This window comes from Telopea speciosissima, chromosome 10, assembly GCF_018873765.1.
Source record: "Telopea speciosissima isolate NSW1024214 ecotype Mountain lineage chromosome 10, Tspe_v1, whole genome shotgun sequence".
NCBI lineage: Eukaryota > Viridiplantae > Streptophyta > Magnoliopsida > Proteales > Proteaceae > Telopea > Telopea speciosissima.
The window spans coordinates 22,897,352-22,919,019 of record NC_057925.1 but is presented as its reverse complement, the minus strand read 5'-3'; the positions used below and the strand labels follow the sequence as shown (position 1 = coordinate 22,919,019).

At 40.1% G+C, this 21,668-nt stretch overlaps 1 protein-coding gene across 1 annotated transcript; it reads right to left on the bottom strand.

Moving 5' to 3' along the window:
- Positions 1-6,391: 6,391 nt before the first annotated feature.
- Positions 6,392-9,066, bottom strand: LOC122642691 (bifunctional pinoresinol-lariciresinol reductase 2-like). The gene is made up of 4 exons (XM_043836247.1): positions 8,687-9,066; positions 7,785-8,025; positions 7,432-7,635; positions 6,392-6,575 (listed from the first exon to the last, which is right to left on the bottom strand). Exons 1-4 carry the CDS (start codon positions 9,014-9,016, stop codon positions 6,412-6,414), a joined length of 939 nt encoding a protein of 312 aa, XP_043692182.1. The 5' UTR covers positions 9,017-9,066; the 3' UTR covers positions 6,392-6,411.
- Positions 9,067-21,668: the final 12,602 nt, after the last annotated feature.

Below are 21,668 nucleotides of genomic sequence, written 5' to 3'. Positions count from 1 at the left end.
ATTATTCTTTCTTGGTCACGTTATATTTCAGATTTATTGAAGCAGGCTGGTATGACGGAGTGTATGCCAATTCTCACCCCCATTGCTACTACCGTTAAAGCATCAGACTCAGGGGGTGTTCCTCTCAAAGACCCCACTCAGTACCGTAGTATTGTGGGTGCCCTCCTAAATATTACCTTAACATACCTTGATGTGGCATTTTCAGTGAATCAGGCTTTCCAGTTCATGCACAGCCCCTCTGAGGATCATTGGTCCATTGTGAAGAGAATATTGTGGTACATGAAGCATACCCATTCCCATGGCCTACTTATTGAGAAGTCTCCTAACACATGTCTTCAAGCATTATTGGACTGGGCGGGTAATTGTGATGACTGCAAGTCCACCGACGGGTATGCCATTTTTTATGGGTTCCAACTTACTTTATTGGGCCTCCAAGAAGCAGAAAATGGTATCACGCTCCTCAACCGAGTCAGAATATAACACCCTTGCTGACACGTGTGCAGAATTCACCTGCTAAAATCTATATTTCAAGAACTAGGCATCCCTCTAACACAAGCGCCGATACTTTGGTGAGACAACATCAGTGCAACCTACTTATCGGCCAATCTTGTGTTCCACACGCGCACTAAACACGTAGAAATCGACTTCCACTTCGTTCTTAATAACATTGTCAAACATGAACACAATGTCTAATTCATTTCCATTAAAGATTAACTAGCTGACATTTTCACCAAGGGACTCTTTACTGTTCATTTTCAATGGATTCATGACAAATTGATGACAAATTGAAGCTCCACTGCCGCAACACTCCAACTTGAGGGTAAGGGTGTCAAAATGGAACAGAAACTGATTGTCGGAACTGGAACCGACCATTTAGATCGAACTGAACTGCACCGTATAAAAACAACACGAATTCTGATTTGATAGGTTCTATTACCGGTTCGGTTCGATTCAAAATCGGAAAACCGTCGGTTAACGGAATAGAAATCGGGTAGAGAACTGAGATTAGAAATATTCTTATTTGTTTAAAAATGGTGTCAAGCGCTCTAAAATATTAAGACTCCTTAATGCGATTTTTTTGAATTTTAGTTTGAGTGCCAAATTCATAAAGGGGCAGAAGGTTTTAGTACGAGCTTGTCTTAGTGGACTTTTTTAATGAATTGAGTGGGATATGGATTGGTGATGTCCTCAGGTTGATTTTCCTTACGGTACTTTGCGGCCATGAGTAATCACTTAAAATTATCATTGCAACTAGCATGTCTAAGTGAACTTTGCCTAGAGTTTTTTTATTTTTTTTATTTTTTGGTACGAACTTTGCCTAGAGTTAGATGTGTATGAAACAATATAATTTCTCTCACATAACAAGGATATGGAAAATAAAATTAAAAGATACAAAGGTGAAACCGGTATTACGAACCGCATGTAAACCGGATAACGAAAACCGAATAGAAACCGCTAAAACTGCACCACACATAAAACGATTCTGATTTTGGGTGAATCTTATCCAGTGCGGTTTTGATTTCTACCTTGCAAAATGTGCACCGAACCAAAACCGCACCATTTGACACCCTTACTTGAGGGGATGTATCAACAGAAGATCTCAATCAAGGATTGTGATATTATGTTACCTTCTTTTTCCATTATCTCTTACCATATTTGTGATATTCTAGTTTCCATTCTAAACATGTAATCACTGGGTTTCCTTCTTTAAATTAGATTGCAGTCGATTGAAATCTTCATTGAATATTATATTATGAAGAGATCCATCTCATTAAAAGGTGGACTGATTCACGGTTAACACGCCACAACCTGCAAGTGTGTTCTTAGGATCGTCTGTCGTCTCTTTCTTCTAGCCGCTCTTGACTAAGTTACAGCTCAAACTTACCGAGTCTAATCCTTTGAGCTGGAGAATCCTATTTTGATTTGAATTTATCACATTTGCCCTTTTATTTAAGTGATTACAATTACAATTTATAAGAAGGGGCATGTAAGGGTGTCAATTTAAAACTGAAACCGAAACCGAAACAGGTCGTTTAAAATTGAACCGAAAAAAATTGATTCGGTTTTGTTTTCCAAAGCTGGACTCTTTTTTAGGTTTAGTTCAGTTTTGGTTTTATGCCTAAAACCATTAAACCGAATCGAATTATCTATTTTCAAACCGAATAAGGAATCGTATGAAATTATATTCTTTTTAAAATTTTTAATCTAATATGGAGGATAAACTCTTTTCCATTTCAGTGCTTGGGAAAGTTTGGTGGACTATGATCCTAACATATATAGATATTTTATTTATGAAGATGTAAAAAGTTGGCCCAAACTTTTTTAAAATAGCACCTAAACCGAATATAAAATCAAATTAAAACTCACTAAGAAGTTGAATACAAAACCGAATAAAACCGAAAACAAACCAAACTTAATCAATTCGGTTTCGGTTTTGAAACTGTATTCCTATTCTCAGTTCGATTCGATTTTGATTTCTATATTTTGTTTCTTAAACTGACCCGAAACAAACCGATTGACAGCCCTGGGCATGTAAATTAATCCGGTTACAAATTCTGGCACATACAATTATCACAAAGGTCTTTCCCATCACTTCCTACAGTAGCTGTGGTAGGTGATTCGCCAATCCAATTTTAGGCAACTACTGTCGAGCTGCCCAGACATGGTGCTGCACACAATGACCACCTTACCCCCATTCGGGCAAGGCATTAGGGCAGGGGTAAGGCAAACACTGTGCGCGCAGCACCGTGCTTGAATCGTGATGGTAGTTTTGGGTTACTTATTAAATTTAGTAGCTGACTTTACCCATTCTGCCTCTCACGCTTCTCTATCTTTCTTGTTCATGTATCTAGGACTATGCCCTTTAACTAATTAAGTTTGTTTCCTTATCCCCCCAAAAACAAAATCTGTCTTTCGTTTCTCTTGATTCTCTTCAAATTTACTATAAGGAGATCACAAGTTCTCTTCTCACTCACAGCTTCTGTAACTCTTTTCCTTCTGTTCCAATATTGACTGAGAAACAATGGCAGGCCTTGTCTACAACTTCTTCCCAACTGATATACTTCCTCCTTTGAAGTTACCCATGAACGTAGACAGGACTAGTCTTCAACAAGAAGTTGTTATTCCTCAGGGAGCCATCAACCACAACTTCCCCACTGACTTGGTTTCTTCCTCTCATTTGGGCCTTACTGTGGATGGGGAAATGAGACATCAACCTGCCCTTCATCAATCAGACATTGCACCTGCAAAGGAAGGAACCATCAAATTCAAAGCCGCTTCACTTCGAATTCAGCAAGTTTACAGAAAAGCTCAACCCCTTGTTGCTGTTAGCCTTAAAGCCAAAGCAAAGTAGAGATGGGTTGGTCCTACAAGGGGAACAACAACTCCTTGCTTCTTCACCAAAACTTTTCTCTATTTCAGTATAGTTCCCAATTTCCAGCAACTGTTTGAATTGAAACTTTTCTTATTATGTAAATTCAGGTTTAATGGATCTTGGCAGCTCCCAAATGTTATGCTTAATTGTTATTAATCCAATCAGTGATACACTAATACAGAGATAGTGTTTGCTTTGTACTTTGTACGCCAAAGGTCAGGTATTAAAATGCATCTTTCAAGCTCTAAAGAATCATTAGGTCAGTTCATAATTTATAAGAAATTTGGAGGTTTATCAATCCTTCACACCAAGAAAGATAACATAAATTAAATGACCGAACTTTTGTTCTAGTAGTTCGGAAAACTACTTGGGTTTACTGATAAACGTGGGAAAATAATTGTGAGAAGACTTGATCAATGCCATGCAAAAATTAATCCATATAAAAAATCCAATTGTGTGGCTATCATTAAGAGGTCAAACCACTATAAATATTATTGTGTAATCATTGTCTCTTTCCTCCCCCCCCCCTCACTATTAGGATTAATCTTTCGATTTGCATAGTAAATTTTAATTTAGGCCTATAATTCGGTATCAACTAATTCGGATTATTATCCTCTCCAATTCTTAAAGTTCGGCAGTGCTAGGTGGAGACGCCGACACCTGGCAAGTCAGACATCTAACGATCCGAGTTCAACATAGTCAATGAGCTCAGACCGTTGCATGACCGAGCTATCACGTGTCAGCATCTCCACCTAGCACTGCCGCACTGCCGAGCTTTAGGGAATTGGAGAAGATTATTTTCCCAACTAATTCACCCCTTCTTGGGTTGCCACCAGTTCAACAAAATGGAAGCTCAACCCGAAGCCCAGCAAGGACACGCTTGTGTTGAGTTCTAGTCCTAAGCCCAGGTGATGGGCCAAAAATTCCTTCCCAAGCCCAGAAAATTTTGAGCGGCTTCAAGTTATTTTTTTGGATCCAAATTTAACCCCTACTTGTAATGAAATCTGGTTTACCCTAAGGAGGAAAAAGAATCTTCCTCCTTCATTAGGAATTTTACTCCAATTCTATTATCTTTTCTCCGTATTATTCATCACTTTTCTTTTATTTTTCATTTATATTTGACTTTATTTTTCATCATTCCTTAACATAAATGAAAATAATCCCCCAGTGCAACAGAAAATATAACTTAAATTTATCTAGATAGAGTTCCCTTCTCATTCTATGCTTTGAAGTCACAAATCAATATTTATTTTGAATGATTTCTCTTTTAGTAGAAATTAATTTTTTTTTTATCATAAAAATATTACAATAACAACAAATCATTACCCTATATTTGGAACAATGTCCATATAACCGACCCTATTTACTTGGGATAAAGCTCAATAGTAGTAGTAGTTGTTGTAGCTTCGTAGCTAAGGATGTCAAAATGGAATCGAAACCGAATATCGGAACCGGAATCGACCGTTTACGATCGAACCGTACCGCACCGCAGAAAAATGATCCGGTTTTGATTTTATAGGTTCTTTTTCCGGTTCGGTTTTGACTTTCACTGCAAAACTATGGTTTTAAACCGAATAAGAAACCGGAAAAACCAAATAAAAACCGATACCTCTTACTTTAATACTAACCCATGCATAAGGGTGTCAATATCTAACCGAAATCGAAAACCGAATCCGAAACCGAGCCGAGCCAAACCGAATTAATTCGGTTTGGTTTCGGTTCAAATATTGGATATATTAATTCGGTCCGGTTCGGTTTCGATTCCATGTCTAAAACCGTCGGTTTGAACCAAAACCGAACCGAATACCCATTTAATCCCCAAACCCTATTTCTTTTAATTGGGTAAAAGATATTTAATAAGATAATTAAGTAATTAAATATTTAAGGTAAGTAAGTAATCAAAACCGTATTTGTTTTTTGGTAATTGTTTATCACTATAACTCTAATTCTCTAACCGATTGGCTTTTCATATTCCCTTTCCTATTTTATTGTTTTTATTTTAATCTTACTCTTTTACTTCAAGTTAATCTTACAATTCCTTCAAATTCAAACGTTCCATTTTTTCCTAAGTCCGAACGATCTAAATATCTAATCGGCAAGACATTTTGAAATTTACTAAAAACAAAGTAGTATTGTTAATTTGAAGGTTTGATGGGGTTGTCATTCCATAAAAAAAAAGGAACCATATACAAGAACCAAATTATATTGCAGTAAAAACCAAATGAGACCCGAATGAAAACCGTTTTATGAAACCGAAATAGAACCGAGACCGAACCGAACCGAGGGGGGTTCGGATTCGGTTGCAAGTACAAAACCGAGCCGGGTATCGGTTCGATTTCAGGTCACACCTATAATGCATGGAACCGAATCGAAACCGGACCGAATACCCGAAACCGAACCGATTGACACCCTTACCCATGCATCAATTGGATTAATTAATAACATATAATTAATTTAATAAATATAATTATTGCATCAACTTGAAGCATAAAATAAGTAAAATGCCATGGGTTAACTTTATATTATATTAGTTCAAGTATGAATTGAAAATTATGGATGATGTTAAAATGGATTAACAAAATCCTACTTTTTAATAGAAGAAATAGTTTGCTCATCATGTGAGAGTGAAGAAGAAAAAAAAAATGAAAAAACAAAGAATAGGAAAGGAAAAGGATGGGTGAAGATGGTAAGTTTTTTATTTTTATCATATAGGCATAGGAAATATGATGAGTGAGGGGGACCGGGAGAGAATGGGGAAACATGGGAATATAAAGGCATTGAAAACCAAGGTTGTCTTCATTACTGTTTCCCAAAACGATACTATGCAAACCGAATGTAAGCCGGTTGTGAATCGGATAACAAAAATTGAATAGAAATTGGTAAAATCGGATCGTATGCAAAACGATTCTAATTTTGGCTGATTCCTATCCGGTTCGATTTTGATTTCACCTTATCAAAATATAAACCGCACTGCAACTAAACCGAATAACCAGAACCGCATCGTTTGACACCCTTATTTGTAGCTAAAGAAACTATTTTTATATGTAGCGTTTGAGATATTTGTCCACCCTTGTGTAGTTGACTTCGGGGTAAAGCCTTGAAGCCTCCTCTCCATCCTCTCCTATTTCAAAATTTGTAAGGCAACCCTCGTAGCAAACATGATAGTAGTGCGTCAATCTAACTTCCTTGGCATAATTTTGCTCTGTTGTTTGAGGCACACATAAAATTAAAAATAAAAATAAATAAAAATTGAATTATAATGGCAAGAGAACGATAATCGGTCGTGTAGCCCTGCACTAGGGTAGTAGCCAATTAAGATACGTGTAGAGGCATTGGTTTGAACTTTGGATGCAATTTTCAATTTTACTAGGGCTGAATGGTCTTTTCGTGCACAAGGCAATGAATTTTTTTGGTAAACAAAGGCATTAGTTTGTATCTAAGCATAGGAACATACTAATCATGGGATTGGTTAACTTTCTTTAAGGGAAAGAGAATGCTACTTGGACGTAGGGGCTGTGCACTGTACGTGATCAGGTAACGTTCTTTCTCCTTAGTAAAAATGAGAAAAGTTCTCTATGAGGGAGAAGTATACCGTCCTGGCCCAGACACATAGGGAGGCAAAATGACCGACCCACCCCCTATGATGCCAACATGTGTGCTCTCATTGGCCCCGTGCATAGGGGCCACGCTCCCCCATAGAGAACATGAACTATACGTGATCAGGTAATGTTCTTTCTCCTTAGTAAAAATGAGAAAAGCTCTCTATGAGAGAGAAGTATACCGCCCATGCCTAGACACATAGGGGGGCAAAATGACCAACCCGCCCCCTATGATGCCAACATGTGTGCTCTCATTGGCTCGGTACACAGGGGCCACGATCCCCCACAAAGAACATGAACTCTAAATTTTTGTATATATATATATAATTTTTTGCAAAACGTGGACCCTAATAATAATATCAATTCTGGTTGTGCTTTTTTTATATTTTGGGGGAGGGAGGTGGGGGATGAATAAATCTGGTTGTATTGATTCCTTCTGCAAGGGAAACCCAACCTTACCTTTCATGGAAGCAAGGAAATCTTCCTTGGAGATGGTAGACTTGTGTAGAACTTTTCCCATGAGCTTCTCCCATATTCCGACAACCTCGAACTGAGACAAGATGTTTTGTGGTGGGCGTAGGTAAAGCGTTTTATTGAGTGTACGTGGGTCTTCAATGGTTTTTATGGTGTATGCTGCAGTGTCATCCTTGTCCACATAAATTGCTGCCAAAGCCAAAAAGGAAATGAAGACACAAATATATTAAACTATTATATTAACAAGATTCCTCCCTGGGCATTCATTATATAAATGCAGATTCAACAGTATCCCAGCTGGCCCTGCATGCAATGCCCAGTATAAATTAATTAATTACCTTTCTGGTTTCCATCTCCCAATATTACAACACTGTCCCTAGAAGGAATAATTCTACCAAGTTGACACAGACCACCAAGGAAGTATCCGGCGAAGCAGTTTGCAGAAACATAAGTGAAAGGAATGCCGGCATCTTTGATCGCCTTCCTCACAACCATCTTATCATCGAATGTCACCCTTCCAGGTTCCATGGCATTTGCCATCCGCGAGGGGTCTGTTCCAAACTCCGACGGCAAAAATCTCTGCACCACTCATACAATACTACTGTCGGAATAGCTTCATGAAAAATGATAGAAACAACTTTATTTTTCTCAAACTCACAAACAAATTAAGCAATTCTAAACAGGGCCAAGAATGAAGCCTGGATAGATATAAACAAAATTAATTTAAGCCTACATCTGATGGGGTGGCCTGAGTTGCACTCTTACGCTGATCGAGATTACAAGGTCCCCTGGCTAAACAAGTAAACATTATTAACTTAGCAGAAAAAACGTCAGGTTCTTTCACATATTAAAAGGTCGTACCCAGTGCACAAGGCTCCTGCATTTAATAACATCCGGGGAGGGTCAAATGTACACAACCTTACCCCTGTTTCCAGAGAGGCTGTTTTCACAACTTGAACCTATGATCAAGCGTTCAACAAGTGAGCACTTGACCAATGCGACAAGCACTAACTTTCACATATTAAACCCCAAAATTAGGGTCAGTGAGTGACCCTCTCCAATTCCTAAAACTCGGTAGTGCGGCAGTGCTAGGTGGAGATGCCGATGCGTGACAGTTTGGACATCCAATGGTCCGAGCTTAACATAGTCAATGAGCTGTCGGCATCTCCACTTAGCACCACCACACCGCCAAGCTTTAGGGAATTGGAGAGGATAAGTTTCCGGGGATGTTATTGTATACCTTGATGTTTCCAGCCTGTTTGATTGCGTCAACAAGCTTGAGCTGTTGGAGGATATGATGGCTTCTAATGTGGACACCAGAGATTGCGCAGATGACAACATCAACTAATTTTACGGCATTGACAAGGCTTTGATGATCATTAAACGATCCATCAACAAGGTGAGCCCCTTGCTCCTTAAATGACAGTAGGGTTTGCACCTTCTCTATGTCAACGCCGATCTCAGGCCGGTGGAGGACATAGGTGACATGACCATGGGCTAAGCTTGCTTTCACAAGCCTTTTCCCCAGGTATCCTGTGCCCCCAACTATAAGAACCTTGCTCTTGACCATTGCTGTTTCTCTGTTAATCTCTCTAATGTACGTTGTGTAGGTGTGTCTCCTCCCCATTCTCCTATCTTTGTATTTATAACAAACAATATTCGTAGCTTGAGAGCTAAACAATTACAAAATAACCGTATATCTCATATGTAGCTTGGGGGCTAACCTAACCTTTTTTATTTTTATTTTTTTGGTAGATGCCGGCTAACATTTTAATCCTCTCAGGTTATTTCATCTGTAGGTTCCGTAAGTACCCCTCTAGAATCGTGACATGTGACAAGGAATGATCTAATGGTCACAATTTAAAATAAATTTTTTAAGTTATTATCTAACCCTAGTTAACCAAACCCATATCTTGACCCTAGTTAAACTATTCACACCCCTAACTAACCCTGGTTTAACAAGATTTTTCACCTTACGATTCCAAAAAAGGGTTTTGAAATTTGAATCGTTTTTTTTTATTTTTACTCTTTTCCAAACCCCTGTTCTCGCATGCCCGTTGCCGGAGGGGATGATTCGTCGGCGGCGTCTAACCTACGATTCCCATTAAAACAATACACTGTGTTGGAAAAACCGTGATTCTCATTGAAGCAGCACACGGCGTTGAAGCGAAACTTAACCTGTGATTCCTATTTCTCCAATTTCAGGTAAAAGTTTGTAGTTTCTCCATTTTAAGTGTTTGTTTTTAAAGTGACAAAACATCTAATGGGACCAAATGGAATCTCCCTGATGCTCTCAACTTCATTATCAGATGGATAGAATACATTGTCTGGTAAATCCAGAAGCTACCATGATTCATCCAAGTGCATGGTGTCTACCCCATTCCTTTCAGAGTAGTAACCTTTAGTATTCAGTTTAGTCTTTGTGAACTTTCACCTGTCCATTTGAATACCAAGGCACTGAATCTAATGGGAGTTGATACACAATAGTTCTGCTATTAGCTTGGATGCCAGATGATGAATGGCCACCCATCACAGATTGAGCATGGCATGCACACGAGAGAGACTCCAAACAACCAGGTTTCTTTTTTTTTGTTTCCCCTTTCAAACCTGGAAGAATCCCAAACACAGCAACAGTAGTCAACCTATAAACATTTCCAAAAATGTCAATTTTAAGTCTAATGCCAAACTATGGATGTCAATTAAACTATTCCGCCAACCATTCCATTTGACTAGTATGTTCCATTAATTCAATGGTTAGAGAATATTCAGTTTAGAGTCATACTTTAATAGGAGAAACATAGCCCCAAAATTCTAACAGGATCATCTAATATCCAAACTCCAAATAGGGCCAAGACATATGAATGGAGAAGGGTTTTACTCATTATAAAGTAATCTATATTGCAGAAGTCGATGGTTTCAAGAATTTGGCATTTAAACAGAAAGTCCCACTAACTAGCTTCAATCATTAACTAGTTGAGATAATAATTGGGATCTCCAACAGTTTTTCACTTTAAAAACAAGCACTTAAAATGGAGACACTACAAACTTTTACCTGAAATTGGAGAAATAGGAATCGCAGGTTAAGATTCGCTTCAACGCCATGTGCTGCTTCAATGGGAATCACGGTTTTTCCAACAGTGTGTTGTTTCAATGGGAATCGTACGTTAGATGCCGCTGCCGCCGCTGCTTCAACGCCGCTGCCACTGCTTCAACATCATCACCTCCGGCAACGGGCATGCGAGAACAGGGGTTTGAAAAGGGATAAAAATAACAAAGAACGATTCAAGTTTCAAAATCCCTTTTTGGAATCATTAGGTAAAAACTCTTGTTAAACCAGGGTTAGTTAGGGGTCTAATTAGTTTAACTAGGGTCAGGATATGAGTTTGGTTAATTAGGGTTAGATAATAACTTAAAAAATTTATTTTAAATTGTGGCCATTGGATCATCCCTTACCACATGTCACGATTCTAGGGGTACTTACGGAACCTACATATGAAGGAACCTGAGAGGATTAAAATCCGGGGCGGATCCGGGGCTAACCTAACCAAATAAAAAAAATTGTGAAATTGACTTGAGCATTAAAAATTCAAACCCCACTTCCCCTATTTTCTTAACGTCGGCAAGATATGTGTTTAAAAGTCTTTGTCATCCTTTTTCTTGTTGTGATGGGGAATAGGGTTAGGAAGTCCTTACGTTGGGTGGTGGCGAGAAAAGGTGAAGGTGGTGGGCTTACAAATTTTGTACATAAGCGAAGTACCAAGCAAGCATCCACATGTGAGTTTGTTTTTCTATCCAATTAATTCAATACATCCATCCAATTGGAAAGGCTGCAAGGACTGGAGGAGTGGAGGAGTGGAGGAGAGACTCGTCCTCGTCGTTTTTCAGTTTGGCTTTTCCCTGAGAAAATGTCGGCACCGCCCCTCCTCCTCCGGATCTCTCAACTCCTATCCCTTTCCTCTACCGGGCTACCGGAGACCCCTTAATAATTAAGTGGTGGAGACTTTAGAGGTGTCTCACAATCAAATAAATCTTTCATGTTTCATGTCTGTCTGTCTATCCTCTTCTATTTTGTTTTTGGGAAGTAGGTGAAATAATTTCCTGATTTAATTACCAGGAAGAAGACTCCATTTGACGCGTCCGGATCAGGTCGTCATATGAAGACGTGAATTAATGTACGTTGGTCGCTCGACATGTAAAATTTCATTAATTTTTCTTTATAATAAGAAAATTCATTAAAAGAAAACTAAAAGAACATAAAGAGTTTTATAAACTAAAGTATGTCTCTTTTCTGTTGTAAGTTCTTAAATACAGAATTTAAAGAAAAGAAATCAAAACGAAAAAAAAAAAACACACAAAAGGAGGAGAAGGAAGGGAGGTGTGTTGCTGGGGCTCAGGCTGTTTATCGGTGGGCGCCAGGCCCTTTATTGTTCAGCCCAAGACCCAACCCCAAGCCAAAAGGTATTAGAATGTGAATCGTCTAGGGGTTTGAGCGGTGGAATATATTTGGATTGTCTTTGGGGCATCGTTTTCTTTCGTTTTTCTTTAGAGGTGGTTGTGTGTCGTTCTGAAAAATAGAACTTACAACAGAAAAGAAAACAAGAAAAAAAAGAGCAAAGATGTTGAGATTGATTTTGAAGCCTGGGTGTTTCTACTATAATTTTGAGATCTGATAAAAGCAAGGAGTTGTTGTGACATTCGTGGTGTTTGTGGTGAGAACTTGATTTAGCTTCTTGTGTGATAATCCTTTATGCATTGTCTCCGATTGCTTGTAAATTTCAAGTTTAGGTAAAAATTTGAGGGAAACATTTTATTCTTATTTTTCTCATAGTGGATTGGTGCAAGATTTGTCCCATAATTTTTTCCCTCTACACTGGAGGATTTTTACGTAAAAAATTCTTGGTGTTCATTTTGTGATTTTTCTCTTGCAATTTTATTTCTCTCATTTGCTTGAGTTAAATTTACTTGGCAATTTTACATTGAATTTTATTAGTATTTCTCAATTCACACTAGAAAGTGGGTTTGATAATCCCTATAAGTGGTATTAGAGCTACGGTTCCCAGTTGATTTATGTTCAAGTGTTTGGTGTATTGAGAAGGAAGATTCGTCTGGTGCCATGATTAAACTCACTGGTCATAATTATTCAATATGAAAGTCCATGATGAAGGACATTCTTTGCTGCAGTTATTTGTATGATCCAATTGAGGGAATCGAAGCCAAGCCAGCAAATAAAATTGAAAAAGAATAGGACAAGATGAATAGACAAACCATTGGTGATGAGTCAAGAAATAATGGACCAATAAAAGAACGACACGTGGCCACCCAAAGATGGAACAAGAATATCCGGTTGGACCAAGCCATGACTCAGTCAGCGTTTGATACACCCTACCAGCAATGCGCACCGGGGGAACGAGAGAAGAGCTAGCCTATGATGAAGAAGAGCCGAGTGCTGAGCTATGATGAAGAAGAGTTGAGTGCTCACATTCGTCTTATAATGGAGAGTAGTAGAGTGCACCCACTCAGGATTAGTCAAGACCGAGTACTCTCACTCAAACTCAGGCTCAAGATTGAAGGACCAGGAAGACCCGAGTGCTCACACTCAGATCGAAGATTCACACTTGGCCTAACACAGGGTCAGCCTAGTGCTACAGATTGGACCTCCCACGAAAGTCCTAAATTGAAACAAAAATCGTATCCTACTAAACTAAGGACTCTTACCATGTGAAGAGTCCGCTTCCAAATATAATTTTGGTACGCGATCTCCTACCTAAGTTGGACTCTTCCCATAACCACCCCAGGCCACACTATAAATACCCAGGTATGAGGCTCAAACACAATCTAACTTTTCAATAAGTTGAAATGCTATTGCTTTGGAGACCTGACTTAGGCATCGGAGAGTCCTCGGACGGAGCCGCACCGACTGTCCTTTACTCACTCAATTTTTTGCAGGTACATCCCAGGTGGACCAGACCGGAGGTTTCCTGACGTAACAGATTGGCGCCGTCTGCTAAAAATCGTCATTTCTACCAATCAAAAGAGTGAAGACAATGGTGCATATGAGATCGGGCCAGCGTATTGCCACTTCCTGGAGGAGGAGGTACAACCCGCTGGAGGTGCGAGGAACTCACCTCCGGAAGATCCCCCGGGGAGGAGTGACCGGCGCGGCCCCAACACTACCACCGACCCCCTCCCACTTGTGAATGGGAGCAACAGTGGTAGCGGCCTGGGTGCGGCGTGGGAGGGTCGGCCGCGTAATGACCCGACCGAAGTCGGGGTAAACTTGCCGCCGCCACCTCCCATACTGGAGGACCTGGACCTAAACGCTCCGACGAGTAACCGGCGAGTCATGGACCTTCTGTTACAAATGTTGCACACTAACATGACGCTGTGTACCCTCGCGGCTCAGTCGGCTCAGGGACGGAACCTAGATCAACTGCCAGCCGCCAGCCGCACCTCCTTCAATAGGAATCTTACTCCAATTTTATTATATTTTCTCATCATTATTCATCACTTTTCTTTTATTTTTCATTTATTTGACTTTATTTTTCATTATTCCTTAACATAAATGAAAATAATCCTCTAATGTAACAGAAAATATATCTTAAATATAGTTAGATAGAGTTCCTTCTCATTCTATGCTTTGAAGTCACAAATCAGTATATATTTTGAATGATATTTCTTTTACAAGAAATTAATTTTTTTGATAAAAATATTATAGTACCAAGTACCAACAAATCATTGCCCTATATTTGGAACAATGTCCATATAACTGATCCTATTTACTTGGGATAAAGCTCAATAGTAGTAGTAGTTGTTGTAGCTTTGTATAAAGAAACATTTTTTTCACCAAAAAAAAAAAAAAAGTATACAAAGAAACTTTTTTATGTGTACCGTTTCAGATATTTGTCCACCCTTGTGTAGTTGACTTCGGGATAAAGCCTTGAAGCCTCCTCTCCATCCTCTCTTATTTTGAAATTTGTAAGTGTTGCGTCAAGAAATCTCTGGTAGGTCCTTCGGGTGCCGCAACCTACAAAAGGATGTCAAGAACAAGGGAGAACCAGTGTGGTTCCGGCCTAGGACTCTCCGATGCCTAAGTTAGATCTCTCTTATTAACAGATGATGTCACACCCCTATCCCGACAAGGGATAGAATACAATATCAGGGTATGATTGGGGTGACGCGTCATCCCACCTCACCGCCAGGATCTCGATGCCGTGGCCAACTCACAGTCATAAACCAATATTAAAATATAATAATATCAGAGTGCGAAAGACAAATGAATATTACATTCCAAGACAGGTCAGAGTTTGCGGAAGCGTAAATGAAATGATTATAAGATGTTCATTGGCTAATGATAATAAGTAACATAGTTACAAAATTCCTATGACCATCAAGTAGCTACCAAAAGGTAAAACATAAAAGTTTATACAAAGCACAATGCTCTAAAATAATAATAAAATGGGAACGATCCCAAGTAACAGAGACAACCCGTAGGCACAATCATCATGGGCAACCATCGCCATGATCCTCGCCACGGTCTCGGCTCCACGAGTAATCATCCGCATTCAAATCTAAAAAGAATGTGTACACGGGGTTAGCTCCCTTGAGCTAGTGAGAGAGAAAAGGGGATGCACAATCACACAATCACAAATAGTCCATGGTGCATGCTATTATTAATTCATTTACCACCTAACACACAATGCTAAGTCAATGGGTATATGCTACTGCAATAACTCGGGAAGACATTGTGGATCCTTCCATTCTCACCACAATGCAACCTCAATTATTACTATGGAGCCCGCGCGGTCGTAGTCATCACCACCCGGAGGCGGACCCGATAACCATTACTACCCCTGGCCTGGCCTCTCTAACTCTCCACAGCAAAGCGGGTGCTCGCTACCCAACACCTAAACCCCTCGTTGGTAAGGGTCGTAGCATAGGAACCGAGCCTAACCACGGATATACTACATGAATCCTATCGTGTTGAGAGGTACATCCGGTGTGTCAACGTCCCATTCCATCTAACACCCGGTACCAAGACAACACGGCGCATACAGAGCAAGAATGAGATGCAATATACAATTCCACGTAATCACGGGGTTCCGTGCAGATTTCCCAGACCGTAACCCAACACAAATCCATATCATCCAAATCATCATCATCGAATAAGAATAAATGCAAATATGCAATCATGCTTGAATGATAATGTCACAATATAATTCATAAATGCATGAATAAGCAATAGTAAACAAGCTCAAACAGTCACTCAAACCCACTCACCAATTACTTCAAATGGAATTTGTATAAGCGCAACGATTCCCGCTTAAAATCACCCCATTGCACATATGTTGGCGCCTATGGAAGTGAATAAGAGTGTGAGAGAGTGTAGGGGAGGCCTCATAGAGAAACCCCACAGTTTACATAAGTTATAAGCCTTAAAACGCATCGGAGGCAACGTCCGGACTCAGCGAGGCTTGCCTCCGACCTTGCCTCCGACCTTCCCTGCGCAGCTCGGGACACATCGGAGGCAAACATCGGACTCACGCAGCTTGCCTCCGATGCAACCCAAGTGTGATTTCAAGGTCTTTAAAAGCCCAGGGTTGTCCCATTTGGTTCTCTAAGCCTCAAGGGACAAGGAGGGGTGTCTTGGAGTCTATTTGGGTCTTAGAAACACCCAACATTCAAAGATTTAAGGGGGTTTAAAGGATCAAAAGCTCAAAAATCCAGATTTGGGGTTTTCTTTGGTGGTTGAAGCTTTAGAATCAAATAGATTCAGCAAGAGGTCAAATAGAGGTCTTTATAGGATTGTAATGAAATGGGATAGCATCCTACAAGGGGAAACTACACATGGCTCGAGCTAACCCTTTGGGTTTCCAAAAGAAATCCCCATCTTGGGGCTGCAACCAACGAACCACCCAAGCTCAAGCGAGCAAGGGGAAGAGAGAAAAATGGGGGAAAAGGGCACTTGGCTTACCTGGTTTGAGGTACACACGATGTACCCTCTTTAAAGCTCCAAACCCAAGAGCCATTTCCTTCTTCTTCTTCCCTTCCTTCTCCTTCTTCTCCTCCTTGCCGCCTCCTCTCTTCAAAGCTCTCCTCCTTTTCACGATTAGGTTAGGAAAGAAAAGAAAAAGAAAGACTAAGGAATAGTCTTACCCCTCTCTCTCATATAGAAAATCACTTTTAATGGCCTGTTTGGATAAGGCCTCATAAGTGTAACCTAGGGTCTATTTGGGTAGGGTCAAACATGGCGGGACACCCATAGCACCTTAGCCATAGGGTCTCACCCACAAGAGTCCTTGTCGACAGATTGGATGCGGGGTCGGAGGCAGCGGAAACCTTGCATCCGATGCGAGTAGGAAGGTGGTTCCCACCATAAGAGGTCGGGGCCTTTGGACCACACTTCGAGGGCTTTGAGAGGCGTAAGCACACAATAAAATTTGGTCAACTACTTACCCCGACACGTCAAGGGGCAACCTCCATGGTCCCGACTAGTTTCCACGGGCAACCTCGTACTATGGTCAATATAGCTGGTTTGACCACCGGTGAGAACAACTCACCGGCATACGTGGTAGTGATAACTACACGTCACGGGAAGAATTAATAATTAATTATACTCCGGGTGCGGGTATAACATTCTCCCCACCTTACAAGAAATTTCGTCCCGAAATTTGAGGCATAGGGTCTCAAGTGATAAGGGTTGTTGGATAACAACATCCCAAGTCACCCACATCTTAAACTAAGTCAAAGGTCGGGTCAAGATGAGGCGGTGCCTACATGTCACAGCAAGTCGGGTTCCACAATTCTCTTTTCCTTACGGGGTCAAATTACCACGGGGTGTGGTTCACAATAACCCTAGGAAAACAGGGTTCCAACTACTAAGTTAAGTCTCAAGGACCAAAGGTTCCCTAGATCTTCCGGATCAGTGATACCACTCTAGCCTTCACTACTCGGTCATTCTTGGGTTACGAGGATTTAACCTGTCCATGACCTAACATAGGGTTTACATTCAAGGCTTTCACATCCGGTTGTCTCATTACCTAACCCAACTTTAGAATGATTTAGAATATTGATGGAATCTCCTATTGTTCACTCCCGATGCGGAGGAACGCATTTGGTGATCCATTATCCCATTCATATCTCTGCTGCGTTGGAGAAGGTCTTGTTACATCCTTCGATTTCAACTTTCACAACCTTTAAACCTACTACACGATTATCCCACAAGGAAGAGTCCACATCAGTCCTCTTTCGAGAACCAATAACCCTTTAATAGTTTTGGTCCAAGTCAACTCTTCAAGCAGGTCTCAATAAGTTAACCTGCTCGGTCATTAAATTCATTATTGATTACCCTAAGGTTTGGTCAACCAAGGTCGGGCTCCAACTAGTTTCACACAAGAAGGTCGAGGTAAGTCATACTTATAGTACCGGAGAATCACTCTAGTCACACAAGTCCAAGGTTCTAAGGGATAACTATATATATATATATCACACCAATATGTAGGCATAGATTCAATAATTACATTCAAATTCCTATGGACATATCGTCATCTAGGTCAATCCACCGAACAAGAAGTTCTCGAGTGCGGTTCGCTAAGTCCTTTCTTTGGAAAGTCAAATCACGGTGTAGGACTTTCTCTATGAGTCTAAACAAGGTTTGGATGGACCAAGTAAAGTCCAAATAGAGTCATCACTAGCTTGAGGTGTTATGAGTGACTTCCAAATACACGTGACCTTCATGGCTTACTCAAATAAACAGCCCAAACCAGCCTATTACTTTCCTTTCCTAGTACCTACCCACGAGTTTAGATTCTACGCACCCCATTAAGGGTCTCTACCCGCATAGATTTAGGTTTTCCTATCCATAAGGTTTGAGTCCTTACATTCATAGGGTCTATGGATCTTCATCCTCAAGGTAACTTTTCTCCTTTCATGTAAGAGAGGAGTCACAGCGATTACCAATGCCCGCTAGTTCTTATTAGCGGGCCCATCGGGTACAAGTCGTAACCTCTTTCAATTTAAAGGTATTAACTAGACTTAAGTGGTCCCCACAAATGGGTCACACAACAGGGGTGGTCGATCTAGGGTATAGGCACATGATCATCACATATAGGTGTGGTCAAAAGGTCTCCAAAATAGGCTCAAAATCTTAAAAGAAATCGGGTGGACTCACAAGCGACGTCAGCATTTCGGTGCGTTCGTGACTCCTCCGTGAAAATAGGTAGAGCGGATTAACGGGCGGATGTGAAATGCAAATCCGTTCATTCGTCCGGTCTCGAGAAGTCTCAAAGCGAGAGAGTTGAAGTCAAACGGATCTATGAATGGATGCATGAGTGTGGATCCGTTCGTTGATCTCACGCTTTTAAAATGATAATTTCGAAGTTTTGTGCGGAGCGGATTCACAACAAGTGGATCCGTTCGTTCGCTTGTTCGTAGAATTTTAACAAAACAGAGCCACGAGTTTTAAAACGCATTTTTGGCTCCAAAGAAAAGGACATAACCGCAGGGAGAAAAAGCTCTACAGGGACTTTCGTTCAAGCTCCTTAGGTGGTTTTCTTGTAATCTTAAGCCTCAAGGTTCAACTCTTACTTGTTCATGATATGACTTTCTTCTCATTCCTACTTTCTCTTTCTTGGATTTGGGATGAATCATCTCAAGTTGTGATCATGTCTTGATTTTGCTTGTAATCCCATGGCCATATACACCAAGTCCATGCCAAAATCGATTGGTCGGAACTAGGGTTTTTAGATGTAAATCAAGCCCTATTTGATCGATGGCACTAAGTTGTTGGATCCTCGTTTGATTATTGCATCTTTTATAAATTTTCAAGTCTTTGCAAACATTTTAGAGATTGTTGCTATGTTTGTCATGTCTAGTTGAATTTTACTAGGATTATGTTCAGGTTTTGGTTGTGGTAAAGTCCTCAATTCATAATATTTTGGGAAAACTCTCCAAGTTCAAATCTAGTTCTTTTACATGCCATAAAATCTCATAGAAAATTATCACAATGTCTTATCTTCAAACATATTTTCTTGTATACATGATTGTTGATAAAATCCTTAGAATCTTTCCTCTTCTCTTTTGCCATATTTGATTCGGTCTTACTAGATAGGGCTTAGCTTACATTTTCTGAGTTATCACAAATCATATTTACTTGTTTCCCAAGATTCAAACTTCCAACCACAAAATCTAAAAAAATTTCTTTGAAGTTCAAGGCATGCTCCATGATTGAATAAACCCATTTCTTGCTTGAACCCACTGTTTTGCATAAAATATTACTTTCTAGGCATAATATGGCCATTAACCTCTATCATGTATGATTGCATTCATATAGTGGCCATGCATTCCCTTTTTCCCAACTTCTTAGATCACAATTTGATAAAAAAATCAGAAATTTCTAGCCTAAGAATCCTGTAACTTGATTGCCTTGGGAAAAGAATCAAAGGCTAGGTTTTAAACCCCATAACCTTACATTGATCATCTACTTAGGCCTTAGCATTCAAGGTATTAATTTGCTATCTACTTGGCTTTTGGCTGCAGGTTAAAACAATCAATGGCTCCAAGAACACGGCGTGCATGCGTGGAACAAGTTGCACCAACTGTCCTAGATCCACTTTGGTTTCAAAAGATAGAGGACCAAGAGCTTTATCAAGACTACTTCCGCTTCAAAAATATAGTGGAAGGGGTGAAATGTAGTGTTGGATGATCTCAAAGCATACAATGTGGAACAGAGTTGAGGCATTGGGGTGGACTGACATTCTCAACCTCCCTGAACCATATTACCCAAAACTCATCAGGCATTTCTATGCAAATCTGAACACCGAGAACCCGGGCATACAAAACTATCGGGTTGTTTGGTATGTAAAGGGGGTTCCTATAGCCTTCACCGCAGCAGTTGGCGGCATTATCAATGTCTCCATTGGGGAAGAGAAGACCTCACTGTTCACCTAGAAGGAATCCCTATACCTTCATCGGTGGGAGGTATTGACATTCGACGACCATCAGGCGACTGAACCTGCGAGTGGTGGATGCTTCGATGAGGTCACGAAGCAACTCTTCGACCAGACTCGGCGCCTAGAGGGTATCGAGAGAGGGGTAGATGACATCAACACCTTTCTTGGTCGCGGTGGTGGCGGTGGTGCAAATGACTAGCCCAGCTTTCTCTCAACAAATTGAAGTTATCCCGGATCAGTTCTTCTAGTTCTTGTCTTAGGATGAACAACTAGGAACTTTTAGAAATGGTAGACTTGTATATTTAATCTGAGATAACCAGAATCAAAAGCTTCAATTAGAACAAGTGGGGTCTTGCATTCGAGTTGGGAAAGGCACGATTATGCCCAAACAGAGAATCAAACAATTATAGTGTTCGGATTGGTATCTTTTGATTGAGCAGATGGGGTCATATGTTTTATTGGAATAGATGAAATCATGAATGTTGAAATAGGAAGGATATGATTGCCTCCCAAGAAAATTTGGAACAATTAGATATTTGTAATTAATCTTATATGTATCTCGATGTATTTGCTTAATTCTCTCTTGTTTAAATCATTGCGATAATTGTGCTTAGTTATGATTGATTCATTAGTGTTTATGAATTATAGCATATAATTTCCCATCTATGACCTACTTAAGACTCAACCAAGCAATTACATTGTTGTAGCTTAACAGCCTATGGTTCAAGTCTTAAGTTCCATGTTACCTATTATCTTCTAAGTCCTTGTTTCACCACAATCGCTTCTCCTATGTCCGCACACAATCATTTATGTTCTTGAAGATTTTTAGTTTAGAACCTAATTGTGGAGAGTAAATCAAGAGTCCGCAAGATCGTGGTCGGTGCAGAGCATCATTGCTCTGATACCATGTTGTCACACCCCTATCCCGACAAGGGATAGAATACAATATCAGGGTATGATTGGGGTGACGCGTCATCCCACCTCACCGCCAGGATCTCGATGCCGTGGCCAACTCACAGTCATAAACCAATATTAAAATATAATAATATCAGAGTGCGAAAGACAAATGAATATTACATTCCAAGACAGTCGAGTTTGCGGAAGCGTAAATGAAATGATTATAAGATGTTCATTGGCTAATGATAATAAGTAACATAGTTACAAAATTCCTATGACCATCAAGTAGCTACCAAAAAGGTAAAACATAAAAGTTTATACAAAGCACAATGCTCTAAAATAATAATAAAATGGGAACGATCCCAAGTATGCAAGTAC